Source organism: Lissotriton helveticus, chromosome 4_1, assembly GCF_964261635.1.
Source record: "Lissotriton helveticus chromosome 4_1, aLisHel1.1, whole genome shotgun sequence".
Classification (NCBI taxonomy): domain Eukaryota; kingdom Metazoa; phylum Chordata; class Amphibia; order Caudata; family Salamandridae; genus Lissotriton; species Lissotriton helveticus.
Window position 1 is genome coordinate 1,658,522,358 of NC_136063.1, and position 21,094 is coordinate 1,658,543,451.

The following is a 21,094-nucleotide window of genomic DNA, read 5'->3' on the forward strand; positions in this document are numbered from 1 at the left end:
TACTGATAGTAAATCACTCTCACTTTAATTCATAATAGCATATAAATAAGAATGCAGTCTCAGTTAAGACATATCTTCTTTGTTTTGTCACCTATGTAGCATGCAGAACATTCAGGGAATTAATATGAATTTGGCAGCCTGATGGACCACGAAATCCACGGTGGCGATGCAGCTACCGCCACACTGACTATAGAACCACTGTTTTACGACTTTGGAGGTTGGACTACCATGAGACTGCTGCTACCACCAGGGATTCTTTATCCCTTGACAGTCATGCCGCAGTCTGAAGCTGCAATATGCTGGCGGTTCTGCTGTGGCACCGTCAAGCATATTACGAGTTTTATGACGACCACAGTTTTCATGTCTGTGAGCTTGCCATGAAAAGTGGGGTTGTGAGGAAACTAAGGGGTCTCTACAGGGCCCCCTGCCTGGTGCCTCTGTTCATAGGGGTATATTCCGGGGGCACATGGTGTGCCCCCCTGTCTGTTTGCACCCCCATGTTTCTTCATGGAATGAAATGCACAACACTGTGCATTTCAGTCCATGCAGGAACAGGCTGTTGCTCTCCCACAGCAGTGCCTTTCCAACTTGCAATCCTGTGGGTGAACTGACTACGGGTTTGGCAGACTTGGAGTGGGGCACTGGCTTGGTGGCCCACTACAAGACTGCCAAACTCGTAATCAGGCTTCAGTCATGACTTATGAGCCAATACGCACAAAAAGCTCCTCGTCCTTACTCAAGCCATTCAGATGCTTTGTATAAAGTTCCAAGACCAGATGGGATTCAAGAATGCACAGCCATATTCACTTCCTCATGCCATCACTGGAATCTTATAATAGCAAACAATTGAAGAGATTTAGGTTGACTATTATGTTTGTTCATTAAGTGTCTTGCCACTGAATAGTTACATCCTGATTCCTGACTGCACATAGGTGTTTGCGTATCATCTTGTAGACAGGGAACTGTGTCCTCCCTATAAAGCAAAATTCTTAGGGGCATACTAACACATATACACAATAATCAGAACCACATGTCAACAAGTTCAAAATCTTCTGGTTCTACCTGTTGGAAGTTGGAAATTAAATATATTCTTGCTGACTCTACAGGCCTTGCAATTTTTACATTTTACAAATCCATTAATACCATCAGAAAGGGTTACTTTCGCAATATTGACTGTGTACTAGATAGAACATAACTGATTTTGTTGACCTAAATGTAATGGATGGATGAGTGGTTAAAACAAATGTAACCTTTTAAGCAAGTAATATAGTAATTAAAAATAAATGTAAATAAAGACATACAAAGATACTAAAACCATATATACAAAAAGAAATTATCTTAAAAATATATACTTATTTAAAAATACTTATAATTAAATGTATTTAAACCACAGCTCCTATGTAGAAAGCTATACATATAGACAAATAATTAAAAAACATAATTATTAAATCAATAAAATGAACATTTTAAAATACATTACTAATATTACTCCAAATTAAAAACAAGACCTAAAGTAAAATTACACATTTAAAACAAAAATATACTGCAAAAGAAAACCACTTTTACACAAGTCCCCAAAAATAACAAGTAAACAAATTAAAGCAATGACAACATTGAAAAATACTAATATGAAAACTTCCACAATCATTAATGCAAGGTTAAAAAGAAAAGGAAACAATATTTACAATTCTATCTTTAAACTAATAAACGTGAAAGAAAGAACAAACAATTAAACTCCAGTAAAAGAAACATTTAAAAAATACATAAATAAAAAATAACATATAATGTTCAACATAAAAAACTTCACAGAAAGTTTTACATTTTGGAGAATAAAATGTACTATTTGCTCTCTAACATAAGCAATAGAAGGGAAAGTGCAGGATTATGGGGTTGGCAATTTATTATTCCCACCTCAAACTGAGCAACAGTAAGGAAAGTGTTGGACTTTTGAAGGAGAAAATGTACTATTCCCTCTCCAACTTGAGCAATAGCAAGGGAAATGTTGGACTTTGGAGGGATCAGATTTACTATTCCTACTTCAACATAAGCAACAGTAGGAAAAGTGCTCAGATTTATTATCCCCCAGCATATATCTAAAAACAATTAGAAGACAATCTATCTAAATATGAATAGAAAATACCAATAAAAACATACAATCATGAAATGTTCAAATGAACCATCAATATGGATTACAGGTTGACTTCTGACTGGCCGATGGGCTCTTTGAGTCTGTCAAAATCCAGTCGGAGGCCCAGCCGACTTCAATTCCAACCGGCTGGATTGTAATGAGCCGCTCAGTTTCAAATTCGACTAGCTGGTTCATAATGAACCGGTCGGAATTGAAACCGTCTTTCCGACCGCTAAATGAAAAAAATAAAAAATCATATATAGGCATTGTGTCACAAAAAACACCCTACACGTTTTGGCGTACCAGCCCACATAAATCCATTAGTGTAAGTAATGATCCAGCCGAAGCGTTGTACATTTTTGTGAGCACAGACACAGATTACCCAACACACCATAAACTCTCATTTCAGCAATATAATGCACAACAACAATAGAGTTCGGGCCCATACAAACTCTACAACCACTCTACAACCATTTACAATTCATGAGATCCTCCGATAGATCCTTGTAAGAGATAATAGGGACTCAGATAATTAGAAACGTAAGACATTCCTTCAGGACGACCTGTAATAAAGAAATGCCTATCTAACAACAAAAAATCAATAATCAATATTTGTCAATAATATTCATCAATAAGCAAACAGACTCAGTAGATCTATCAAGGCACTTTTATCTAAACTTCGGAATATGAATGGCCAAGACACAACAATACATTAGAACTTTTAGTACATAGGTTTAATAGAAAATACAGGTAAAAACACAATATAATCACAGTTCAAAGCAAATCACATCAAATCAAATAACTGGTGTGAGGAGAAAAAGGAGAGAAATAAACATTCATTGCAATTCAGTATGCAAATTCAGGTACAATACGAACCAAAGTTCAGATGTAGATATTCAGAAACGAGACGCAAGATGGATTAATGCACAGCGTGCAATAATCTGGAATAATTAATCTTTCAGATGAAAGGTTTAGCCTGCTAAACTTCACCAACCAAGGAAGTGCAGGTGAGAACAAGAGAGTTCAATTCAGGATAGTCAGAGTTTGGACCGACAGCATGTCTCACCCAAGAATTCCAAGGAAATAGCTGCTGCACGTACTTATCCACACAAAGTTTTGATACCTCGAAATGTTCACAACTCTAGCCCACCGATGTAGCCTTTTACACAGTTTTCAATATTCAATTGGTTGTGATCCATGGGGTGATCGTGGAATGATCATTCTCCAGTCCAACTCATCTGGAACTTACACATAATACATTCATTCAGCATCTCTCATTTTTTAAGAAAATACAATATTTATTTCACCTCGGAAGTACGGAATACATCTGCAATGTCCATGTTCTCGCTTCTGAACTTACTTGCAACAAATGTTGACACAATTACTCATAAAGAGAGAACATTTAGACTGTAAGATGGAACTTTAGTGATTATATTTGTAACTAAAACATGCTAAATAAACATTTTACTCTGTTTAAAAGTAAATAAAGAAGGACAGAATACATTTCTTTAAGGCCTGCAGTGGAAAGACATAATACATTTTTGCGATCTACATGGAAAATCTGAAGTGTTAACGTTGAAACACTCGAATATAATGTAAATGCATAAGAAATCTAACATAACTACCTTTAGACTATTTCATACATAGTCTAATCATATTTCATTAACAATCAAACAGTTTTTCTCTGCAGTTTTAGATTTACATTTGAAATAAACATAACAAGACTCATTTCAATAGAGAACTCTTTTTGAATCGTATTCTGCTTGAAATTAATCACTACATTTTTCTTTTTCATATTATTTTCAATAACAAGTGTAGTTTTTCTTTCTCTCTCATTAATCTCTCATATTTACCAGTTTGCAACCCTTCTGCATGTTTTTATGATGCAGTTTTTAGAACTCTCAGTATTCAATGAGACACAATGTAAGTCATATTTTCTTTTAAGTACATTAGTAATTTCACACAATAATGAGCAGGATTTGATCAAGAAAAATCATGCTCCATCAGTAACATAGAAAACAGGCTAAGGGCCTGACATGTACAAGCTCATACGTCAGCCATCTTGAAATGTAATAATTTCCATTACAACTGTTAAAAGTAAACATACAGAATTAAGTTCAAAGTCAATGCAGGGCAAAAACAAATAATATCAATGTACTGTACTGTGTGTAGTGAAAAACCATATATGGCAGGCAATTGTGAGTTTGTAATTAATAAAATAGAACCCAAGTAGGTGTGTACGGATGAATAAGATGTTGTTTATGTGCAGGTGACCTTAAAAAATCAACGTTAAATCGTTGGTCCTTTTTTGAGTCTCAACCTCCATTATAACATATATGACTCAATGTCAAAATATTGGACACTACCTTCGATACCCATCATGCTACGCAATTATATATGGACTATATATATACCTTTGACCCGGATAGTTTAGAAACTATCAACACTATTTTCGTTATCGACACAGGTGTAACTCAGGCAACTGACTTTATAGAACCGTCAAAATCCATCCGCCAACTCCCTAAGGACAACATTGATGTCTTCTCAGACATTGTTGCTTATGATATTTTAGAACTGAGTAGAACCCCCCCAAAACGCAGTAATTTGAGCAAAATACAATGAAATAGTCTAACAACTTTACAGAAAGATCAAACTATAGTTTTAAAACCCTCTGACAAAGGAGGAAACATAGTTATAATGGACAGGGAGAGTTATGTAAAGGAAGGATTAAGATACAGAGTACTTACAAAATGGTTTTTCCAACAAAAAAGACAGACTGCTGACTTGGCATGAACAACAACTGTTGAGTTGGGATAAATTACAATTCTTGAAAAATGACGCATCCACTATCCTACCTTATACCTGCTACCTAAGGTACATAAGGATCCCCTCAACCCCCCTAGCCGCCCCATCGTCTCCTCGAAGAATAGTATCTTTGAAAATACATCCACCTTTATCGATCAATCCCTAGCACCATCTGTACACAATTTGAATTCCCTATATTAGGGATACAAAGGACTTTATACCGAACATTAATAACCTATGTTGGAAGAATGATCGCTGGCTTGTTTGCTTAGATATAGAGAGCCTATTCACTAGTATTAGACATAAAGATGGCATGAATGCATGTAAATACTTCCTTCAACAAGGAGTGCCAACGTCCTTCAGCACACACAAATGTTAATTGAGATGATTGAGACATGTTTGAAACAGAACATATTTCTATTTGAGATCACTCTTTATCGGCAAATACAAGGGACAGCCATGGGGACCTGCTTTGTCCAAAGCTACGCCAAACTTTTGGTGGGCTGGTGGGAGGAGCAGGTCCTCTGGAACAGTGATCTCAGTGTGTGGCTGAGATACATTGATGTTATTTTCCTTGTTTGGGAAGGAAGCTTATTTCATGAGGATCTTAACAGGAATGAGGTACACCTGAGGTTCACAATTCAATGTAGCAGGGAATGGATCGATTTCCTGGACATCAAACTTACCCTCAAAGAAGGTATCCTACAGACAGAACTCTTCAGGAAAGATACAGTGGAAACTTAAGCTTGCATGCAGAGAGCTGCCATTCACCTAGCTTTGGCTGGAGTATAGCCTACAGAAAATGTTTAAGGGCTAAGAGAAATAGCAGTACAGAAGAAAGTTATAGGAAAACTAAACAAGAAATGATGAAACCCATGATTGTAAGGAAATACCCTAGGAAAAATCTCCTTAAAGCCACTGCAAAGGCAGATCAGACAACTAGGGAGGAATTGTTACAGGATAAACCCCTGAGACAAAATTATTCAGGTGAGGCACCTATTAGATTCATTATCAAATGTAATAGCTAGGCGACCAACCTGAGAAGAATCCTAAAGAGGAGATGGATAATACTAACACAAGGCACTGTGTTGAGGGCCAAGAGAGAAGAAGCACCTAACATTGCTTGCCAAAGGAACTTATCTTTTAGAGATATGTTGGTACATAGCCATTTGAATGCAAAAAATATGACTCAGCTCCAACAAAGTAAATTATTTACGAGATGTGGACATTTTAAGGCATGCAAGTAACGCCTAAATGTTCAGGAGATCACCTTAGAGAGAGTGAGGAAAAAACATCACATTATGAAACTAATCACATGCAAGACTCACTACGTTATTTATGTCATCACCTGTCCCTGTGACAGATGGTACATAGGTTTGACGACATTACCATTACAGAAACGCATTTTAGAACATTGGTGGGCAATCACATACTAGGCCATGAGTTATAACACAGCGAGACACTTTAGATAATACCATGAAGGGAATCGGACAAAGGCAAAGTACTTTGGAATTGACACAGTTGCGAAACGTCCGAGAGGAGGTAATAGGATTTCTGCTTTGTGCAGTATGGAATCTTGGTACATATTAGAAGCAACCTGCTCACTCTACACGGTATGAACAATGATGAGGAACTACACACACACATATAAAACATATTAGCTCCTTAAGAATAATCCGTACAGTTTGTGCATTTTGAATTACATTTTTTGTCATTATAAGTCATTCTATTTCCTCTGACTTAATACCCAGACATTCCTCTGTTGTTTTGAACCTGGATGGATAGTTTATTTGTAGTAACGTTTATCTATTACCTATGATTAAGTGCTTTTTTTACTAACTTAAGGAAGTCCAACATGCTAATCATGTTGGCAAGAGTATATCTGAAGGCAACCCTCATGTGGAAACACCTTTATATACTTAAGTATTAGTAAGAAGCTGGGTTTTCAAATTTGGGTACTATACCCTTTAGCTGCAACTCACTCATGAAATATGAAATATTGCAATAATCAAAAGCAATATATGGTGCAATACTTGGTGAACAAATTAGTATTTTCATTATAATTTCCACGCAGGAATTAATACAAAATTATGATATTGTACTTGTTGAAGTAAAACAATGTTGATTTGACAGTTTGTATAAAGTTTAAATGTCGTAATGAGGAATGTCAGATGGATAAATTTATACAAATTTTAATTAAGGAGGGAGTAAAGTAATCTACTCTAAAAGTATTTTGTTTATGTTTGTTGAAAACATGTCCTGTGTGAGGTAGTATAAAAGTTGCTGATTGTTAAAAAAACGGGTTATATAATCAAGACTGTCAGGTTGAAACGTGTCTGTTTCTGCTGCCATATTAAAATACCCGATACAAAATTGTTATGTTGGAGAGAGTGCTCGACAAGGATTTCCATTTGGGGGGGTGCTAGAGGGTGCCAAGCAAGATGGCCGCACTTGCGTGAGGCTCTTGCTGTTCGGGTGCCCATTCGCAAAATATCCTTATCGTCTCTTGCCTAATCAGCCACTAAATGACCCTGCTTGAGCACTGCCGCTTTAGAGCACCCAAAACAATTCTTTGAGATTATATCGCTGCCTAGAACCCGCGATATTCGACCTGCATCTCCGCTCGGCGGAGCGGACAACATGGCGGCATGAGCCAACATAGCGCCACCTGAGAAGTGCCGCCGCACCTGGGGCGAGAGATTCGCTAGCACATTTGCGCACCCCGCACAACTGTGAATTGTTCTGACGCCATTGGGAGAATGGAGGGCCGGCTCACTGGAATCGGACCTACCGGCATCTGACGGGACCCCGTGGTGCGCCGTAGCTGCCTAACAGGCCGAGATCCCAAGGAGGAGCTGGGTCGCGAGGGCCCAAAGAGGTCGAGGGGAGCGACTGTCAAAACTAGCGGTGAGTGAAAGACGCACTCGGTTGCTACCCCCACGGCTGTTGAAGTGCCTGCGCCGCAGCGGGGCTGCCGACTCAGCGGTGCACTGATAGAGTCGCTGGGGCGGGGGCCTGGACACTGCGCGGGGGGCCTACATAGAGGCTGTGACACACCATTGCAGCCTTGATGCAAACTGCGGGTAGGACATAAACACTCCTTGCCGTGCATAATTTCTGCAGTGACAGTACGGGATAGACGCAATGAGGACCTGGGCCTGCTCCTCTGCCAGACTGTGGGGGGGAAAGCAATCTGCCACCTTAATGACAAAAATGTAAATGAGCAAAGCAACAATACTGGGCTCCCCTCCCAGCACCATTCTGCCTCCCACAGCTAGAGTGTGTCCGCCCACCTCCTCCCTGAGACCTTAGTCCCCCAGAACACGGAGGCCCATAGAAGGAGAGGTAAACGCTACTCCCCTTCTGCATTTCCCCTGACGTACCGCCCTGATTACTGCCCAACTGCGGCACACTACAGGCTGCACCCGTGGACCGCTATATCCAGAGGTTAATAACCCTAACCCTGAATGAGAGACGGGGGAACGGCGAGGCAATATTGCAACTCTCCCCCACTAGAGGTCTAGCCCAGGGCTCAAACCTGCGCTTGTCTTCAGCGGCGCTGCATAGACTGCCTCCTGACACCTGCTCCGTCCCCGCAACTATCCTTCATTACCCCCGTGACCCGGGCGCACACAATATAGGATTGCGACTGAGAACTCCGCTTTGGCCTACACACAAATCACAATTATTAACAATTGCGTGTGGTGAATATTGAGCAGCGCCTGCCTACGTCATTCCAAACCCCCTTTGCACCGCTGCCACCGGACACTGGGCTCACTGGATCTTGGCACACAGTGGACCTGATCTGGGAGAGACTGCGCTGCCGCCCTTCTCGCACGGTAGACATGGGGAAGCCAGATGGGAGGCAACCAAAACTCAATTTTGATACCCGCAAGTCTGCACGCTCCCAAACAGAACCTGACGAGGACCAATCTGAAGGAAGCGCGGACCACTTCCATCGCTGATCTAAAGGAGCTCTTACTAGTGATGAAGTAGAGCCTGACATCTATTGAATCAAAAATGGACTCTATGAACGACAGGCTGGATGGCCTCACGTACAGGGTGGAAAAGCACGACAATCGTCTAACCGAAGCGGAACAACGAATTTCGGACATGGAGGACACATCCAGCACCACCGTGAGCGCACACAGGAGATGGAGAGGGTCCTGAAAGTGATAGCCGCCAAAAACAAGGATTTCGAATCTCGCTCGAGAAGGAACAGTCTACGAATCCTTGGGGTGCCAGAATCGATGGCCACTGGCAAGATGGAAGAATATGTGGAACGTCTCCTTATAACCCTATTTGGCAGAGAGGCCTTCTTGCTGGTCCTGGTTGCCAAATGAGCACACACTGATTATTGGCTAACCGACCAGCACCCGGGACCCCTCCTCGACCCATCATAACCAGGTTACTAAATTATCGGGATAGGGACACTGCCCTCCGCCTCTCTAGAGAAAAAGGACAACTTAAATACGAGGAGTTGGAGATATCGATCTATCCCGACTTCACCATGGCTGTCCTGGACCAAAGAAGAAAATTCCTCCAGGTAAAGAAAAAACTACAACAACTTAACATGCCCTATGCTATGCTCTTCCCAGACCGCCTCAAAGTAACGCATCAGGGGAAACAGCATTTTTTCACTAACCCACAGCACGCCCAAGACTTCCTCAGAACCCTACCCAAACACCCTGCAGGCCAACTGTCCCCGCCCATCGCCCTGGTGAAGATGGTGGCACATCCAACGTTGAATAACCCTGTAAAGACTGACCCTGGAACTGAACAGAGTCGAAGCAAATCTCTGCCAGCCACCTCAGCATTAAGGGAACATAGAAAGAATAAAAATGACTGATTATGCCCTGCCCATACGGCACGGACTGGAAGGAGTGCAGGATATAAGAAAAGCATCTCATGTTGAGGCCTGGAGGGAAGTGCTAGGGGATAGCATCTGAGATGAGGCGACACCTGTCATTAGGTTTTTCTCCATATCAGCACCCCGTGAACTACTCTCGCTTCCCTCCAAACATACCCATAGCTGGCGGGGGAATAAGGTCTGCCCTTTACGTTTGGCTTACGTTAACCTATTTACATGCTGAAAATGCAGCCTGCATCAATATGCACAATCCGTGGTGCTTCATCAACAAGACCGCCTGCAAATTCTGCCTGCATCAATATGCACAATCCGTGGCGCTTCATCAACAAGACCTTCTTCACTGCATAATCGTAACAGTCACAGTGACAAGGTGAAACTACAAATCATCACCCTCGCACCCTCGCATGGCAAGGAGAGATTGGTCGGCCTCTGGACTACACCCTACAGGTGATCCCTAAAACATTGTACACTTTAAATGGTTAAAATGTTAATCCCACTGTCCTCAGTTGGGATAGCGGACTTTGGAAGTTATGGGGAGGGGGGAGGGGGGAGGGGGGAGGGGGGAAGGATGGACCACAGCGAGTTTGGGATGCTGATGTGGGAGGGGGGAGGGAATGGGAAATGTTTTAAACCATTTTCTATGGTACTGCTCTGCCAATACATGCCGACTCTGAAAACTCAGAACACACACTAGGCACTTCTCGTCCACACCATTCTATATACCCCCGATGGAGACCCGACCCATCTCCCTGCAATATAACTTTTTAACATGGAATGTACGAGGATTGGGAGACCCTCGTAAATGACGCCATATCCTGTCATACCTAGACCGCCACAACATCCATTGCACCATGCTCCAAGAAACACACTTGGCTCCCACAGCACCCCCCACATTTGCCAGCAGATGGGAGAACAGCAAATGTTTTTCATCCTACTCGTCATATGCCTGTGGCACCCTAATCTTGGTTCCTACACCCCCATTGGATCTTATGGAGATCCACAGGTTCGATACAGTATCCTGTGGGGTAGGCTGTCCGCACAATCCATCATGCTTGTCTCATGCTATGGACCCAACACTGATGACCTGGAATTCTTTTGAATCCTCTGGGGCAAAATAATGGACATAGGCTCTACACACTTGATATGGGATGGAGATTTTAATGTCACTGTAAACCGGACTCTGGACAGGTCACATCCACAACCTCACCCTTATACTAGCGCACAGAAGGCCCTCAAACACATTATGGAGGAATATGACCTTATAGATGGATGGAGAACTCTCCACCCACAAAACCGAGAAGGGACTTGCTACTCCACTGCCCACTCCTCTTGGTTCGAATAGACAACTGGCTAATAGACAAAGGGATGGCAACTTGGTTAACTCGTGTAACTCACCTCTCCCGCACATATTCAGACACTCTCACGTACTTCTCACTCTCACACCATCCCATGAAGATCCACCATACGTGTCCTGGCATCTCAATCCACAAACTTTATTAGACCCCGTCTTGAAAGACGAACTGGAGCAAGAGATATCAGATTTCATTCCCCGAAATGAAGACTCGGTTCTGCATTACTCAACAATATGGGAAGCCTTCAAGGTTACTATGCGTGGTATAAGCGGAGGGTTCCTAAAACATATTCGTGCCACGCTGCGGAAGCTTGAACTTGATATCAAACAGGTGGAACTAAATATTTGAACCATGCCCCCCCTGAACTGAAGGCACGCTTACGTGACCAAGTCACTGACTACCAAGAAACAGCTGACAGGGAGTGCAAATATAGAGAGAAATACCATCAGGCACTCCAATGTGGTGAGGGAGAAAGACCGGGTAAAGCACCTGCTTCTATAATTCGCCCCCGCTTTGCCAACACTATACTTGAAATAGAGGATGACGATGGCCAGACATACAGAGACATCTCAGACATAGTAAATATTTTCAGGATATTTTATAAACACCTATACAAAACACACAGACGACAGACGGTAGATTTGATCCCATTCTTTGAAGACACAGCCATTACATGGCTAGGTGACGGACAGAGAGAGTTTCTTCTTGCACACCATGAGGACGAGGAGATTATGTCGGCCATAATGCAACTAAAATCTGGCAAGTCTCCGGGGCCGAATGGCCTCCCGGACGAATTTTATAAAACATATCGACATCTGCTTAGCCCTATTCTACGACATGTGTTTGAAGAGGCTCGCGAATCAGGCATCTTGCCTCAATCGATGCGCAAAGCATTGATTATTTCCCTACATAAGCCGGGGAAGCCGAACACACAGGTGGATTCGTATAGACCCCTATAAACGTTGACGCCAAGATTTTAGCTAAACTAATATCAAACCGCATCAGCCCTCTAATGCCTCTTCTGGTACTCCCCGACCAGTCAGGGTTTGTGTCGACCAGCGGCACCTCCCGTAACCTGCGCACCCTCTGCGCGATTCTTCACGATATTCACCCCAAAGCCGCAGCTATTTTTTTAGATGCCACTAAGGCGTCTGACTCCCTGGAATGGGACTATCTAGCCTTTGTACTAAATCGCATGGGTTTCCCTCTCCCAGTCCTGGCCTGGGTAAATCTACTTTACAAGGGCCTGCATGCTACAGTGCTGATCAATGGTAAACGCTCACCCACCTTCACCATAGGCCAAGGCACCAGACAGGGATGCCCCCTATCTCCCCTCCTGTTCAGCCATTGAACCACTCGCTGCCAAGGTCCGGCAGCATTTCCGCGACCATGCCATCATCTACCCAGAAAGGCAAATACTAATTTCTCTATACACGGACGATATCACCCTATATTTACGTAATCCGGATGAAAGCCTGAATCCCATTCTCAGACTCTTTATCCTCTTTGGAAGACTTTCCTGAGTCAATATCAATTGGGGCAAATCCCAAATCTACCCCCTCACCGACTCCACTCCCAGATTCGAACAGGACTATCCCCTAAAATGGTACAAGGACACGCTCACCTACCTTGGGATAGTCATCTCCTGTAAACGAGAGGAACTCATGAGGGCAAATTATGGTCGCGCATTAGACTCAATCACGGAAAAAATGGCGTGGTGGGTCACGCTCCCCCTGTCCATGGCCGGCAGAACAGCTCTTATAAAAATGGTAAAATTGCCCAAACTATTATAGTTGTTTGTTAATATTCCCTACAGTCGCCAGCCAGTACTTCTTCTCATCCCTTAAAAGCCAACTCATAAAAGTCACTTGGGGAGGAAAAATAGCCAGACTTCGCTGGACCACTCTCACGCGTCCCTTCTGCGAAGTCGGGTTGCGAAATACCAGACCTGGAGTTATATTTTAGCTGCGCGAAAGCACATTTTGCCTTATATTGGATAAACCCCCCCCCTACATGCCGCACTTAGCAATCGAAGACACATAGATGGCCGAACCCCTTGCACTGCCTATTTAAGCAGCCCTGCAGTCCCGCGGCGTCTCGCCTCCACCACTGTACAATGCACCATCAGCGCATGGCAAGACCTAGCGAACCTCACACAATGCACTCTGTTGTATTCCCCCCTTCTGCCCCTGTCCAGTAGACAGGATATCCCAGTTACACAAGAGGGCGGATGTCACAAACTCCTCCGCAAACTATCAATACAATCCTTGGGACATCTCTACACTGGGCACAAATTCCGAACAAGCAAGGAATTCTTTGGCTCTGTAATTCCCTCCCCCCAGAGCACTTCTACTATGTCAGACTCTGCCCAGACTTTAAAACCCTGATGCCCTGCTTCCCACAGGAACCCCCATCATGTCCCCTTTACACGACCTCCTACAACAAACCCCATCGCCTGGGACTGTCCGCCCATCCGTCGTTTCTGGATGGAGGTGCTCACGGCTTTGAACCACATGACAGGACTGCATTTTCCCGATGACACTCTGACTGCCCTGATGTCACTGACCATGTCATGAATGATGTAAAATGTGACGTCATCAGCAGTGCATTACGGGGGCGCAAGTTATAGTTAGCTCAATGTTAGCGTGAAATGTCCAACTAACTATGACGTCCCTGAAACCTATGAATTTCAGTGTTTTTTTTATGCTAATTTGTAATTATAATCGTCTTTAAACCTATAGTTTTTTTCAGTGATTTTAAATTAGCACTTCATTATGAACCTAGTGAAACAGCCACTATCTCCAATTTTCCAGCAATAGCTTTCACAAAAAAAATCGTCACAAATGAGAACTACAACTAACTGTAATACACCCTGAGCGCCACAGGTACTACTTACTCAGTGCACCGTAAGTCATTGCCACATGGCGTTATTGAGGCAGAATTAAATAGACCAAAAGATATTGATCCGAGCGCACCTCCCCCGGACCATGCATCATCGCAAGGTACTTGCACGATAAGCGCCAAAAGTACTACCCATTAACTCACAAAAAACACAAATTAATACTTAAACAAAACTATAGCAAATCACAGCAATTAAAAATATAATAAAAATACTAAATATGTCAAAAAAACTCAAGCAAAATATATTAATTCAAACTAAAACTATTAATCTAAAAAACTAAATAATGTACACAAATAATAATCTAATTAACCAATTATTGGTTACAAAATGAATAAACACCCTTCTTTAATATATATCTTATAAATACTTCACACCTCCTCCTCTACAACTTCAACATATCAGAAATAAACAAAAATTAAATTAAATAAAAATCATTTTCTAATATATATCTCCAAATCAAAATGGTAAACTCTACTAAAAACATTACAAATAATTAACAATTAAATATAAATATTTGATGAACACAAACTAATAAAACATCATAAAAATGTATACAACAAATGTTAATATTATGGTTTTAAACACCTTAAAAAAGATATTCTTACATGCACTATTCATTCCCATGATATTCTTATCATCCCAATATTTTTTAGATGATATTTGTGTCTAAATATATTTTTTCAATAATATTAGGTTTTTACTACAGGTGCACGTGTAGCAATCAAAGTCAAAGTCAAATAATCTTTTTGTTGGTTTAAAAAACCATTAAAGGTTTACATTTAGTTAATACACATCACAATAAAAACATCATATCATAACATTTCAAAAAGGGACCGCTAAACCAATGCACACTTATTGGGAATCAAAATCCCAATACAAGACCTTTCTTAAACATTAAAAAAATAAATATACATAAAATCCCACAATTTGGTAAATTTGTTTAAAAACATTGAGGAGCATTTCACATCAGACATCCATTAGATGAGCTTCATAAATTACAACTCAAAAAAACGAATCTATTAAAAGTCTATTAAAAATATACATAATTCAAAGCATATACCAGTTATAATTTATTTTGAAAGTTTTATATAGCGCAAACAAGATCTTTGCAGATATCAGAGCGCTTTACAAAGACGGGAATACAACAAGAGAGTGAGTAGCAGGTCATTAGGTGTAGCGAAATTAAACATAATAAGTGAGATGGGTAGGTACGTGAGGGAGCAAAGTAGAACAGGTACATCAATAATGCAAATATTACAACTACATGTGTGCATAGATAGTCAGGTAAGTCAATAATACAGGTGAGACACATAGTCGTAGAGTTCAAACAAAATGATACAGATCGGTGTAGAGTCTTTACAGCTCCACGATAGTAGGTCAAGTGTATTTGGCCATGAGGATAGCTTTTACTTCTTTCTTAAAAAGTGTGATGGAGGAGATGAGCCTGGTTTCAGGAGGAAGTGAGTTCCAGATTCTGGGTGCCATTCCCGAGAAGGAGCGTTTATAAGTTTTTTCCTTCCGGAATCTTCGAAGTTTTAGCAGAAGATTGTTTGTGCCTCTAGTGATTCTAGAGCCGCCAGAGATTGACAGCTTCTGAGTGAGGTATCCGGGAGAGCTCAGGTGTACAGCCTTGTGAGTCATGCAGGCGATTTTCAGGTGTATTCTGGCTTCAAAAGGCAGCCAATTCAAGGATTTCAAGTCAGGGGAGATATGCGAGTGTTTTTTTGACCCAGTGATGAGTCTCGCTGCAGCGTTTAGAGAAGCTCTTAGGGGTGCAGTAGTGGTTAACGGGAGACCGCAGAGGGCGATGCTGCCGTATTCAATTCGCGGGATTACTAGTGCTTGAACTGCATTTTGAAAGTCTTTGGCTGGTAGGAAGGGTTTAAGTTTCCTCAGGGTATTGACTTGGAAGTTCGCTCCCTTAGTAGCCTTGCTGATGTGATGCTGCATGTTGAGATTGGAGTCGAGAGTTATGCCTAGGGATTTTGCTGAATCCACTATGGTGGGTTGGACATTGAGTGCAGTTAGCTGTTTAAGCCAGGTTTGAGTGGTAGAGATCTTCGCGGGAGGTGAGATCAGAAGGAATTCTGTTTTCAGAGCATTGAGTTTGAGGTGATTTTCAGCAAGCCAGGATTGGGTGCTTCTGATCGTTGAGTTCAGGAGTAAAATGTCATTAGGGGATTGTAATTTGAGATATAGTTGGGTGTCATCTGCGTACATGTGAAAATATAATAATATATAGGGAAGCACCTTTCCTCTAGTATAATGCAAAATGTATAAAGCTAGTTGTAAAGTCCATGTATATCATAAAGTGCAAGTACAAAACCATTGTAATTCAAACGTATAAACCTAAAATTTCAAGCCTTCTCTTTTTCTTATTAAACTTACACCAAAGAGGTACCTGCTAACACTAAAAACCACTGATTGTGTGGTATCTGTTCGCAATATTCTTTCTGCCTCATGGCAGGATCTAATACCCATTAACCGGCAAATGGGTTTGATCCATTTCCTCCTATGTTGTAACTAAGCTGGACAGAAGAATATTAAATGTAATTCATTTTCTTCTGCACCTGTGTGGCATACAACGCAACTTCCTGCATTTGCATCCCCATGCCTATTGTCCCATTTTTTTGTGTTTGAATTTATCTGTAAAACACCATAACGAAATTTCAGGTATAGAGATTTAGCTAACTGTGGTTGTATTTCATCCAAGAATGGCTCAAAATTCAAGTTTGGTTTCATTAGAAGGAACCGTGTTGACAATGTAGCTAAATCTGAACAATGGGACAATGTATCTTGAGTAAAGGCCCAAAAAGTTTGCTTCAACAACTTTTTTGAAGCCATGGACAATCCAAGAGGGTACTCCCAAAAATGCTTAAGTCCTGGTTTATAAAACCAATCTTGGACAGGCTTCAACTATGGCAACCCAGTACCATTTTTGAGTCTTAGGATTTCTTCTAGCCCTTCTCTATAATGGGCGAGTTAAAACACAGCCGGACCCAAAACAATAATGGCCGTATAATTGCCTGTTCATCTGTACGGCGTATATTTAGGTCCATTACAATTGGTATTAACGGTGTGCGCATAGGAAGACTTAGTAATTTTCTAAAAAAACTTATTTTCGCCCACCATAAAAGTATTATTTTTCAAGGGGCCCCACAGTTCTGTCCCGTATAAAGATGCCAATTGCGCCCTGTATTTATATACCTCAAGGGCAGGAGATACTGCTTTAGACAAACTACTTTCATGTTTTCTCATTATTGGGAGAGAGTTTTGGAGTAAAATAATTTTACTTTTCTCCAACTGTGGTCCCCAAGTCTTTTTAGTGTCCAAAGTAATACCTAAATAATTAAAATGATGCACGTATTCTATCTTCTGATTATTGACAGTTACATTTTTTTAAAAGATTTATGTGGATTAACTGCCATATATTTTGTTTTACTAGAATTTATTTCCAGGCCCTTAGCTTCGCAATATATCCCAAAGGTATTTATTAAACTTTGCAAACCTTTAGGAGTTTGGAATATTAAAATCGTGTCCTCAGCAATTAACAGTGCCGTACTGCCACCCCCCCTAGTTTGGGAGCATCATGTTTGCAGCCCAAAAGATATTCAGGAATATCATTAACATATAATGAGAATAGGGTGGGGGCCAGCACACATGTAGTAATCACTCAGACAACTCCTCGTATTGTCGTCTGAAAGTTTTAAGGGGCAGATTTATGAAGGCCTTGCGCCGCCGGTGCGTCATTTTTAACATGGGAAAAAGTGACGCACCGGCGGCGCAAGGCCTTCATAAATCTGCCCCTAAATTTCTTAGAATAGCTCTGCAGAAACCAAAAGCCATGAAGGTATTTTCTTCAGAAGCCTATATCTGATCCTATGGTGAATGGGCTTCATAGTGCTTGGTTGGTGCTCTCTAGTTCTTAGGCTTGCTGAGAGCTTACATGCAGGCAAAGCATCAAGAGCAGAAAGGCAGTCCAGCAGAGATTCAGCCAGACTTTCAGAATTAGTCCAAGCTAAGAGGCATTGGGTGACCCACAATTTCTCACTCTAGATACACCAAGAGCAATAGCACCCAAGCAGATCCAATTCCAAAATATGTTCACTGAGTTGCAAGGAATCTCCAGCTTATATTCCAAAAAGCTACCAAAATGGCCAGATGACGGATGACGGATGCGAATCAGTTTCCAGTGCCTCTCACAATTTCAAAGGACAATCAGTCAGGCTGTGCACAAGTTTAACTTTTCAAAGGGCAGCATGGGCAGGTAAGCATCCCACACGCTTTGCAGACCAGTAGCAAAAACTGAAAGCAGTAGAAGTTGTCTGTAGGCAGCATTTATTCTCCCTCTTGGAAATGTAATTATTTCACTAAGTTAATTGTTTGCAACATGTGGTAAACAGGCTAGACTAGTAAAAAGGGTTCGTAATAAGGGCAATAGGAGGAAAGGAGTCACAACGATGAAAACACTGCCACGGTGAGAATTCTTGAAAATGTATCTGTGGAAAGTGGTGAGACACATTTTAAATGCAAAAAAAACAAGACGATTGTTTTTTTTCTATGGTCGGTTAGGGAAGGAAAAGTAAAGTAGAGTTAGTTGGATGACAGTAGACTGAAAACTCCTCAAGTGGTAATTACTCTGAATTGCCAGGCGTCTCTCTAGGATTTATACATGGCTATTTTACATAAATAACCAAGCAGTTTATTGAGATTGGGAGATAATTATTCACTTCGATATTAGTCACTGGCGAGTCATCTCGAGGCCCTACATCTATGATTGGTTTTGCATCACTCTCGGTCCTTATACAGAGAAAGCTGAGGTAAATGTTGTTTATTCTTTTTTATTTAAGTGTGGAGATGCTTCACACCTCTCTTTTGTGAACCACACCTCTTCTTAACTGTAACCCAAATTCTTAGCCTTATTCATAATAATTCAATGTACTCTACTTCATAACTGTTTCTTTCAGCGTTTTTTAACTCCCTTTTTATCTAAAGATTAAAGATTAGGGCCAGATGTAGGTAACTTCAATTTACCGACTCATAAATACCGAATTTTACCGCTGTGAAGCCCATAGGAATCAATGGGAAATACCGAATCGGTATTTACCGAATCGGTAAATACTGAATGTTGCAAGGGTGCAGGGGGTGTCACTTTGACACCCTCTAGCACCCCAAGTAAAGGCATGTTACCGATTCGGTATTTTACAGAATCGGTAAATTTACCGAATCGGTAAATTTACCGATTCTGTAAAATAATGGCCCCTACATCTGAAAATCCAAATACCGGTCGGTAACGGCCGAATTCGGCCGTTACCGACCGGTATTAGGGCTCCTACATCTGGCCCTTTGTTTCCAATGATTTTTTTCACAAAAAAATGAGACCAACGTCACATAGTCCTCTTAATTATATATGCATCCACAGCCCCGAAAGCCATCCTAGCAGAGATTATTGGACACTTATCATCGGATGAAGGCATAACAAAGAAGGAACTAGGAGGAAATAACCTCGAATCCTGCACAATGATGTGTTACTGTACTTCCATTCGTCTTACCCAATAGTGGCGTCTGCCAGCCAGCCCCTGGTGCACACAGTAAATGGGCATTCTTGCACTGCCCGCCTCAGCTCCTCAGCAGTGGCCAGTCGAGATCCCTGGGCTCCACATGAACTTTGAGCTCCAGCCAGGTCCAGTCCTTGGGAGCCATTCTTTGATTCCACAGTGAAAAGCTTTCCTTAAGAAAAACCACAAAAGAAAGTCGGGTTAGCTTCACTACAGGCCTTCAATTTAAAACATTATTACATTTTTTTTATTATTTTCAGAAAGAGTTATAATCATACAGTCCAGCAAAATATACATAAACAAAACATCATTAGAATACAACAAGAAGGGAAATGGGGATAAAGCACTAAGGCCAAAACCTAAAAACCAAAAACAATAATGACATTTCTTCTAAGCCCCTTCCCAAGTTATAAGTTGGCATAAGCCATTATAGCCATTATGGCAATTAGCTGGCTTTAAGCAAATTCTTTAAAGTTCTTCCAGAACACCCCAAGCAGACCTATATTTCTGCAATGCTTGAACGCCCCTGGTTTTAGCCAGCGCCTTTTCCCTTTCACAAGTTTCTTTGTGGATTAACCACCATTCCATCTCCGTAGGGGGTTTAGGGGAGATCCAGGCTCTAGCTATCGCTCACCGTGCGGCAACCAGCATAATTGTTAATATAGGGCCATTCAGCTCACCATCATCCTTATAGCCAAGCATCTGTTCAGCGACTGAGAGCGTGAGGTCCCTGCCTAATCTATTTTGAATTGCCCCAAATATCTTATCCCAGGACATCTTCAGCGAAGGACACAAGACAAACATATGCACAATGCCTGCAGCATGCAGCTCACAATTTGCGACAATTCTGTCGTGTCCCTCGCTGAGTCCCTCCCCATACAGCCCCAACCTGAGACCATCTGGCAATCCTTTCGGGTGTATAATACAACAAGTAAAGTGTCCGAAATTGCTGCAGCCGTAGACTAACCAAATGTACAGATTGGGCAATAATATCTAGGGCTATCCTCATGTTTTCTATAGTAATATTTTCCCCCAGCGTCTCACTCCACTTGAGTGCCAGTTTCTCACACCCTTCTGTGTCCTATTTTGACAAAAAAATTGGTACGCCTTACTAATGGTTGCCTGCTGGTTCTGAGTATACATACACTCCCGCATATCAGAGCTGGCATCGTTATTACATATTTGGCAACAAAAAATGAAATAGAAAGTGATGCAGTGTAAAAACTGTTTATCCTTTACATGATTAGAAGACAAGCAGAGTCATTAATATGATGTAATGAAAGCTCTGGCGGATCCCAGGCGCAAGAGGATAAAGACAACTGAAATGTGATCTGTGACACCTGATGTGAGATGTATGTGATGCCTTGATTTGCCATCAAAAGGGGGTGGGGAGGTTTGATGCAGTGTAAAAACTATTCATCCTTTACACGAAATTGTAATATACAATGAGAACGACAACAGACATATTAACTCAATGTG

At 41.4% G+C, this 21,094-nt stretch overlaps 1 protein-coding gene across 1 annotated transcript in view; it reads right to left on the reverse strand.

Annotated features, from left to right (window-relative positions):
* The window catches only part of SUSD5 (sushi domain containing 5), a 634,112-nt gene that overhangs the window by 487,611 nt on the left and 125,407 nt on the right, over positions 1-21,094 (reverse strand). Inside the window, exon 2 of the mRNA XM_078688337.1 lies at positions 19,610-19,787. Coding sequence (XP_078544463.1) covers positions 19,610-19,787 — 178 coding nt within the window. The remainder of the gene's footprint in view (positions 1-19,609; positions 19,788-21,094) is intronic.